The following is a 9,682-nucleotide window of genomic DNA, read 5'->3' as shown; positions in this document are numbered from 1 at the left end:
TTAGCTATTTTAACGATATATATAAATGAATCTAGTTATTGGGGCCCAGGAGATAGTTTTTGGGTCGGAAGTTGGTAAATATAAGAAGCTAAGTACGATAATCTGGCAACGTTGGTGTGGTGTGATATACCGGCCTAAAATACGGTGTCACGTGTTTACCTTTTATATATTTTTTGCGTTTTCGTCGTTATTTCGTCGCTATCTGGATTGGACGGCGAGGAGGTGGGCGGTAGAATATATAGGTTGACGAGTTGACTTTTGACGGCCGCGATAACTCTTTGTGTTCCGCCCCGCCGATGATGAAAGTGTATGTGAGTGCGACGGTGAGTGGGTGGAGGGGTGTGGGGGGGAGTGGTGTGTGTGTGTGTGTGTGTGTGTGTGTGTGTGTGTGTGTGTGTGTGTGCGTAAGACAGAATATCAAAGCAGCCTTATCATTTACCACCACCACCAACAACAACAACAACAAGAAACAACAACTATAACATCATCAAAATTTCCGCCATATTACCACCACCACCACCACCACCACCACCACCACTATCATCACCACCAGTAGTGACAACAACAACAGCAACAACAACAAGAGTAACACCAAGATTTCCGCCTCACCACCATCATCATCACCATTATTCCATCACCATCACCACCATCACCACCAGTAACAACACCAATTTCACCATCACCACCACCACTGATATCACCAAAATGACTTCCCTTAATTCACCCTTTGCTATCACCCCTATCGTTTTTATTCCCACCACCATCACCATCACCATCACCATCACCATCACCATCACCACCACCACCACCTCGATCACACGTCATTATTTCAAGTGTTTCTTTCGACCACTTTCTGGGCAATACAACAATTCTTTCCTTCATTTTCTCTCCAACGCTTTGCTCATTTTAGCTTTCTTTCCTGAATTTCTTTTTCTCCAGACTTTTGCTCCTTTTCCCTTTTTCTCCAATGCGACCTTTTCTCACATTTTTACTTCTCAAATTGCTTTTTTAATGTCTTCTCGCCCGTCTTTCTTTTTCCTGCTTTTCTTTGCATATTTTTCTCAGTTTTCGTTTATTTTTATGTTTTCCTGCTCCACTATATTTTCTTCCTATCTTTAATTCCCACTGATTTTCTTTTTTTTCTTTCTTCTGTTAATTTTCACTATAGCAGTTTCTTTTGTTTTTAAATTTTTCCCCATAATCGTTTCTTCCTTCTTTTTTTTTCACATCCACTGATCTTTTCTTTATTTTCCTTCGATTCCTTGATTGTCAGTACACTCATTATTTCTTTTCTCTACATTTTCTTTCATCTGTAAACTTTTTATTTATTTTTTATTTCTTCCTTTGTCACAAATACCCCTTTTCCCCATTCTTTCCCTTCTTTTTCTATTTTTTTGCCTTCTTTTCCTTTCTATTTTTTGCCTTCTTTTCCTAATCCTTCCTTTCAGAATAACTATCACCCCCACCACCACTGTATACTCTCACCTCGTTTTGAAGGTATTGATATCTAAACTCTTTAACTTGCATTTCTTTTCTTTTCAATATCCACAACCACAACCGACCTCATTTTCATTTCTTCACGGTATCTTCTTCCTCTAACCTTATTCACTTCCACATGAAACGTTGGACATATCGTTGAGAGGATCGCTTTCAGATTCTGTCAGAGAGCTTGTCGGATTCTATTAAATATGTCTGAAAAGTTTCCTTGTCATCATTTTTTATATTTCGTCTTTTTCTTCACTTCACCTTTCTTCTCTACCTTCTTCCTCGATGTCCAGGCTCAGCTACGGACAGGAAGGTGAGGAGATCAAGTACGACGCTTTAACCAGATCGAAATACAGTCTGAAAACGTTATCTGTTCTTCCGTTCTTCTTCATCTCTATCTTTCTCTCTATTTCACGTCTCCGTCACATTAAAGACCAGTTGAAAAAGTTCCCTGTTCTTCCGTTCTTCCTCATCTCTACTTTTTTCTTTATTTCATGTCTCCGTCACATTTAAGACCAGTTGAAAAAGTTCCCTGTTCTTCCGTTCTTCCTCATCTCTACCCTTTTCTTTATTTCATGTCTCCGTCACATTTAAGACCAGTTGAAAAAGTTCCCTGTTCTTCCGTTCTTCCTCATCTCTACCTTTTTCTCTATTTCATGTCTCCGTCACATTAAGGACCAGCTGAAAACGTTATCTGTTCTTCCGTTCTTCCTCATCTCTACTTTTTTCTTTATTTCATGTCTCCGTCACATTAAAGACCAGTTGAAAAAGTTCCCTGTTCTTCCGTTCTTCCTCATCTCTACTTTTTTCTTGATTTCATGTCTCCGTCACATTAAACACCAGTTGAAAACGTTCCCTGTTCTTCCGTTCTTCCTCATCTCTACCTTTTTCCCTATTTCATGTCTCCGTCACATTAAACACTAGTTCAAAAAGGTCCCTGCAATTATTTCGTTCCTTCTCATCTCTGCCTTGCTACCTATTTCACGTCACCGTCACTTTTAAGACCATAACAACCGAAGAAGGAGAACTTTAAACACAAGAAGACAAACACTGAACCTTTGGAAGATAACTCGAAGGACATAGCAACCCTTCGTTTAGTTCTGATAGTCGCTACTTGGACAAAGCCACGCCGACCTTAAATAAAGACATTCGTGACAATTCCAGAGAGCTCCAGATACACCAATAACACAGGAACTCAACCCATAGTATTGAGAGCCGCTATACACAGGCAGCGCTACGTCCTCAAGTGACAACAGAACTGACCTTTACAGAGAACGTCAGAAACACGGTGACCCAGGCTTTAGTGTTAAGAGCTACGACAAAGACAAAGCCACGTATACCTCAAGTGAAGGCATATGAGACCATTACAGAGAACTACAAAGACAGAGCAATCCAACCCTTACGTCATTTTTTCTTAAACGTCTTATTAGTATTTTTTAACAGGTTTGTGGCTATTTTGACTATTTGATACCTTTTTTTTTTTTATTGCACAGGAAGCAACTCAAGGGCAACAACAAAAAAAGAAAGTGTAGAAAATAAAAGCCACGGACGGAGTTAGTTAGAAGTGTTGGATTTTCACGGAATTAAGTCGATGTAACACAAACTCACGTCACAAAAATAGGTATTAAAAGCAGCAAGACCTACTAACCGCCTTGAAAAAACGACCCAAAAAAGACAAATCAAGCACATTTTTTGTTAATAAAGACTAATACGATGTTTTATAATGCGATGACGCGTTAGTTTTAGAGAGCCGCTGTAAAGGACGCCACGCTCTGTTGAAGACATAAGGGAGCGTGACCGCGGCCTAACCTAGCGCAAAAATCAGACCTCGCGGTTGTAACGAGGCTGCAATGATGGCGCCCGGAATGACGGCATCAGAGGTTATTTGCGTCGTTTATGTAAGCAGCGCCTCGTGTCGAAATACAAAAAAGACGTTATATCACTTTCGTTTCGTCGTTTCTTACAGCAGTGCAGCCATCTTGCCGTGCCGGGCCGCCGAGATCTACACGGGGCCTTGGTGGAGTGGATTTTGTGGTCATCTTTGAATTTCCTTTTAATTTTATCGAGTGAATGAGTGCTTATGTATGAACACAATTATAAAACGCTCGCTGCATTTCAATCTAGGTTTATGGAAAAAGTAAAGGCATGATGTAATATCCTTTCAATTGATCGAGAACGGTATCTTCTAATGAATGAATGCCATGTCTGAACAAAGCAATAAAAACACACACGATGCATCTCAATCCAGGTTTGTGAAAATGTAAAAGCGTGATGTATTTCTACCTAGACTGTATAACTACTTCCAATATGAGTATACAGAGTGATCCAATCATTCACCGGCATTAATTTATGATATCAGTAATTATTGCGTTTAATGATGCGTAACGTCCCATTAGCAGCTATAATTTTCTCTAATTGAGACTCGAAACGTTTCCAGCATCATTAATGAGGCGGATGTCTCGTCGTTCTCATTTATTCAGCTTTTGCAGAAAAATTTTCCAACACTGATTGGCTTCAATGTAATTACGCTCGTGTTTTAGTGGCCAAGAAACACAAATGATCATTAAAAACGTAATTTGCCGTGCACACGAAATATTCAGGTTACGTGCACGCAGCGATCATTTAAAAAGCAAGGGAATGGAAAGCATATTTGTCGCCCCTGTGCCTTCACCCTTACAACGGAAAGGTGGCGAGGAATAACAAAATTCCCCCTGAACCGGTTTGCCTCAGCCACACCTCGCCGGGAGAGTGTGGAGAGTTTTTTTGTAACTTTTGCAATCAAGAGGGACGGGCTCGGAGGTAGTGGATTTCCCGTCGTGCGGCGTGAACGGAAACAACGAATTGTGACTCGAAGTTTTAACGTTGTCATCACCCTCGTAACTCCTCGCAACGTATTACAACACCTCCCTGCCTGGCACCTCTCTGAGTTTTAAACCAGTCACTAATTCGGTTTCCTATATCGTAGAGCAAGTGGAAACGGCTGTGTCTAAGTTTGTTTTCGTCACCCTCTCAACCCTCGCTGTGTTACCTTCACGTCCTCGCCTGACACCATTCTGAGTTTTTTTTATCGATCCCTAATTCCTTTTCCTATATCGTTCCCATACCTATCACGACACCTCTCCTCCCGAAATTGAGACCGCTTTTTGCCGGTCCTGTATGTTTTTGTACGAGCAGCGATTTTGGGGTGACTTTTTGTTTTTTCTTTGTTCATCGTCCTGGAGCTGTTTCCTTTACCGTAAAAAAATGGGAACAGTTGTGTCTAAGTCTTCAATATATTTTCTATCCCCCTCTCAACTCCTCGCAGCGTATACTTACACTTCGTATACTTACATTTCCGTGTCTGGCACCGTTCGGAGTCTTAGATCGATCCCTGATACCGTTTCCCATTTCGTGGTACAAGTGGAAACAGTTGTGTCCAGATACTCACGATTTCATATCCTTCTCAACCCTCCATTGTTTCCACACCTATCAACAGCGAATTTTGAGTTTTATATCAATCCCTAATTCCTTTGTTTGCATACCTATCAAGACACCTCTCCATTCGAAATTGACCCCTCTTCTGGCCACTCCTGTTTTATTTTGCATGAGCAGCGATTTATGATTTTTTTTTCTCTGTTTATTGGCCTTGAGCTGTCCCCTTTACAGTAAAAATAATGGAAGGAGTTGTGTTAAAGTCTTTACGATATCATATCTCCCATAATTTCTCGAAGCGCGTAACGAAACTTCTGATACCATTCTGAGTTTTAAATTAATCCCCAAATTCGTTTTTTAAATTAATCTCCAAATTCGTTTTTAAATTAATCTCCAAATTCGTTTTTTAAATTAATCTCCAAATTCGTTTTTTAAATTAATCTCCAAATTCGTTTTTTAAATTAATCTCCAATTTCGTTTTTAAATTAATCTCCAAATTTGTTTTTAAATTAATCTCCAAATTCGTTTTAAATTAATCTCCCAATTCGTTTTTTAAATTAATCTCCAAATTCGTTTTTTAAATTAATCTTCAAATTAGTTTTTAAATTAATCTCCAAATTCGTTTTTTAAATTAATCTCCAAATTCATTTTTTAACTTAATCTCCAAATTCGTTTTCAGTTTCGTGGTGCAAGTAAAAATAATTGCATCAATGTCTCAACGTTTTCATTTCCCGCAAAGATTGTTCAAGTGTAAAACCTCATTCCCCGTCTGACTCCACTCTGAGTTTTAAATCATACACTAACTCAATTTTCTATATCGTGGTGCAAATAAAAACAGTTGTGACTAGATTTTAACGATTTCATTTCCCTCAGAGTTTCTGCAAGCGTGACACTGCATTTCCGTCTCTCCAACCTGAGTTTTAATTCAATCTCTAACATAATTTCCTAACTCGTGGGGCAATGGGAAACATGTGTGTATAGATTTAACGTTGTTTTCACCCCCTTCATTGATTCTTCTAGCGTGAAACGGCACATCCATCCCTGTCTGTCGCTGTTTTGAGCTTGACATCAATTACTTTGCATCCATTAACACTGCACGCGACTTGCATTCATCATTATCACAAACCCCGTCTGCATCACACATTGTATGTAATAAAAAAAAATTCCATTGTCTCTGCTGCTAAAACTTTATCATAAACCAATTTAAGATCCATTATCGCCGAGTATAGCTCAACATTTCTGGCACAGGCCTTCTGCTTTAATCCTGTGACGGCGAAGGCCTGCTGCCCACGCCCACGATTTCACTCCATATTTTTGTCATCACTAAAAGCTCGTCTGTTCTGCTTTTCCCAGCGTGTTTCATAATGTTCTTAGGTGGATTGAGCTCGATAGATAGATACAGATAGATAGATAGATATATAGAGGGAGATATTGCCAGCCAAACAGAAAGATAGACAGATAGAATAAGTTTAATCAGCGAACATGTTTATTTATTTTCCCACCAGGGGTCAGAACACATACAAAAACAAAAAGATAAATGAATAATGAAACAAATAATTAAATAGATAAATAAGTAAATAAATAAATCGTAAAAATAAAAAAAACAACAACAACCCACCACTACCATCACCACTACTATCACCAACACCAACACAACACCAACCATCCACTCACCTGACACATGACATTGACGTTAAAGGTGTTGAAGCCGAGCATGTCCAGCCACACCAGGAACAGAATGAACAGGTAAGTCACGTCCGCCACCGCCAGGGCAGCCAGGTAGTAACTCGAGGACCTCATGCGAAGCCGGGTGTTGAGGAAGACGACACACGAGAGCAGGTTACCCACGAAGCCCACGACGATGAGCAGAGGCACGTAGTAGAGGTTGAGCTGCCGTACGACCCCCCACTGCTCGTCCGTGAAGTTGAAGTTGTAGTCGTACTCGTAGAAGTCCTCGTATTGGGGGTAGGCCGGGGAGGAGGGGGAGGCATGGTTGAGGGACGGTGAGGATGGGGCAGGAGAGGGCGATGTGGAGGAGGAGTTGTTGAAGGTGGAGGGAGGAAAGGTGCCGTTCATGCCGCCTAGTCAGCGGGGCACCCACACCTCCTCTGCCTGATGGTGGTGGTGGTGATGAGGGGGCGCCGTGGCACTGTTATCCCTCATCCTGCTCACCTTTCCGCTAACACCTGTCCAGTATTACACTCATTTATTCAATTTTCTTTATTCATGCAAGTATTTTCTGTGTAATTTCATTTTTATATTGTAGGATTTTTTTTCTCACCTGGTTAACACCTGTCCAACATTCCGTCCTCACCTATTCAGTTTACTCTTCACGCAATTAACTTCTGTGCATTTTCATTTTTATATTGTAGGAGTTTTTTTTCCACTTAGCTTATACCTGTCCAGCTGTGCACTCTCACATGTTTAAATTTACCTTCATAAAAGTATTTGCTGTGTATTTTCATTTATACGTATATTGCACTTTTTTCCCCCGTGGCTAATACCGCTCCAGCATCGTGTTTTAATTCTCTCTATTCATACAAGTATATTCTGTGTGTTTTCATTTTTTTGTGTGTTTTATTTTTTTTTATTTGGCCAGCGTCGTGTTCCCACCTCTTTTAATTTTCTTTATTCACACACGTATGTTCTGTGTTTTCATCTTATTTGGCAGGAGTTTTTTTCCTCACCTGTCTAACACCTGCCGGCCGTTGTTACATCTCTCGTTTAATTATTTTTTCTGTTTCCGCGTGTGTGTTTTCTGTGCCTTTTCATTTTATATATATCGCAGTGTTTTATTTTTTTACTTTATATTAATTTTGCTCCTCCATTATTTGTTTTATGTAAGGCTCATGATCTTTTGTGCCTTTGTTGCGTTCAATTTTATTATAAAGGTCTGAGCAGATTGTTTTTCTTTTCGTGTGGACCGCGGATTTCTATTTTATTGCACGTTACAAACACTTTTCTCTTCACTTCCCTTCTCTTTTTCCCTTTCTCTCTCTCAATCTATCTACTTTAGGTCACAGTAGTCTGCCCCGCTACACTTCACTGTTACGCTCACTTGATTGCACATCACTTCAGCAGTTCGGTCACTTCACCACAACACTTCTGCTTTTCGAGGTGTCCGTGAAGTGGCTGATATGTTGCCGCGATCCCTCAGCAAGTATCGGCGTTCTGATAGCCAATGTATAGAGTTACCATCAATCAGAATACTTTTACAGCGTCTGACACCATTACTCTGCCAACTAGCTGCAAAAATCACTCTCACGATGTCCTGAATACATTGCCACAGTTTCTATTTTAGTTCTACCTTCGAAGCACTTCCACGTCGAGGTTTAGTCAGTCTTTTTCCCGTTTTCTCTCTTTTTTTTTTTTTTTTTTCAATCTCAGTCTCATTCACTGGAGCATGGATTTGACTGATTTTTCCCCCTCGCCCGCGCAGTACCTCGCTAACAAGGGATTACGGGCGGGTGGACAGGTGGGGCTTCCTACCCGTACACTCTCGGTACCTGCTCCTTGTTATCGGGCTTTATACCTGGAAATTAAAAGGTAGGAATTTATCGTGATCGTATTTCCCTCAGTTTTAAGCCGTGCAGCGCAATTAGATGTTCTTTTCTAGTCGTTTTTTTCTTATGACCAGATTTGTTTTGTTTATATTTGTTTTCGTTTACCGTAAAAATGAAAGAATGTATCTCCACTAGTCGTATTGCTGTGTTTTCCTTTATTTCCCTTTCCTCCTGTCTCTGTCCCTTGATTCCCCACGCCTCCTGCTTCCCATCCCTTTCTCTTTTGATCATCCCCTTGTCTCCCCTTTCTTTTCTATCCATTTCCTCCTCCTTCCTCTTCCCTTACCCTTTTGAAGCTGTTTTTGTTTCATCTTCCTCTTCGTTCTTATATATCTAGTTTTTTCATTTGTTTTTGTTCGCTGTAAAAAAGAACAAACGTATGTACTGTTCTCCTTACCGTGTTCCAGTCTCTTTCTTCCCCTTTATCTCTTCTTCTTGTTCCCCCTGTTTCCTCTTCCTCGCTTCCTACTCCACATTCCTTCCCTTTCCCAGTTATTGCGATTACTTGATTACATTATTTACTCATCATACCTGTGCTCCAGTCTCTCTTTCCCCTTCCCTTCCCGTTCTGATATTTCCCTCCTCTCCCCTTTCATAACTTCCTCCACTTCATCCCCTTCCCTTTCCAGCTGTCCCCATTGCTATATTCAATTCTTCACTCATCCATTCCTCTGTTCGTGTCTTTCCTTTCCTCTCATACTCTCCTCATGTTTCCCTCGTCTCCTTTTCCTCTCCTCTTCTACCTCATCCCTTTTCCTTCCTAGCTGTCCCCAATACTCCATACCATTTTTTCACTTATCCATTCCTCTGTTCCAGTCTCCATTCTCCTCCATTCCCTTCCTCATTTAGCCTTTGTTTCCTCTTCCCCCTTCTTTCCTTTCCTTTATTCCTTGCCTTCCCACCTACCTTGTTTACTCTATTCCACTCCTCACTCATCATTCCTGTGTTCCAGTCTTCCCTTTTCCCTCCCTTCCCCTTTGAAGCTCCCCTTGTTTCCCTTTCCCCTTTTTTCCTTTTCCCCTGTTCCTCCTCCCCCCACCTGGCCTGTTTACTCTATTCCACTCCTCACTCGTCATTCCTGTGTTCCAGTCTTCCCTTTTCCCTTCCTTCCCCTTTTGCGTTTCCATTTGTTTTCTTTTCCTTCTCTGTCACTGTCCCTTGATTTCCGTTGCCTTCTCTTCCCCCATCCCTTCCCTTTTTCATGTTCCCTTTGTTTCCCATTC

General features: G+C 40.8%; 1 protein-coding gene across 1 annotated transcript in view; it reads right to left on the bottom strand.

Moving 5' to 3' along the window:
* Nucleotides 1-8,527, bottom strand: part of LOC126986932 (thyrotropin-releasing hormone receptor-like) — a 75,519-nt gene extending 66,992 nt beyond the window's left edge. Inside the window, exon 1 of the mRNA XM_050843453.1 lies at nt 6,571-8,527. Within this exon, the coding sequence (XP_050699410.1) occupies nt 6,571-6,972 (402 nt within the window). The 5' untranslated portion in view covers nt 6,973-8,527. The remainder of the gene's footprint in view (nt 1-6,570) is intronic.
* Between the last annotated feature and the right edge of the window lie 1,155 nt (nt 8,528-9,682).

The sequence above is a fragment of the Eriocheir sinensis genome, chromosome 63 (genome assembly GCF_024679095.1).
Source record: "Eriocheir sinensis breed Jianghai 21 chromosome 63, ASM2467909v1, whole genome shotgun sequence".
Lineage (NCBI taxonomy): Eukaryota > Metazoa > Arthropoda > Malacostraca > Decapoda > Varunidae > Eriocheir > Eriocheir sinensis.
The sequence above is the reverse complement of the archived record's forward strand: the minus strand, read 5'-3'. Positions and strand labels throughout refer to the sequence as shown.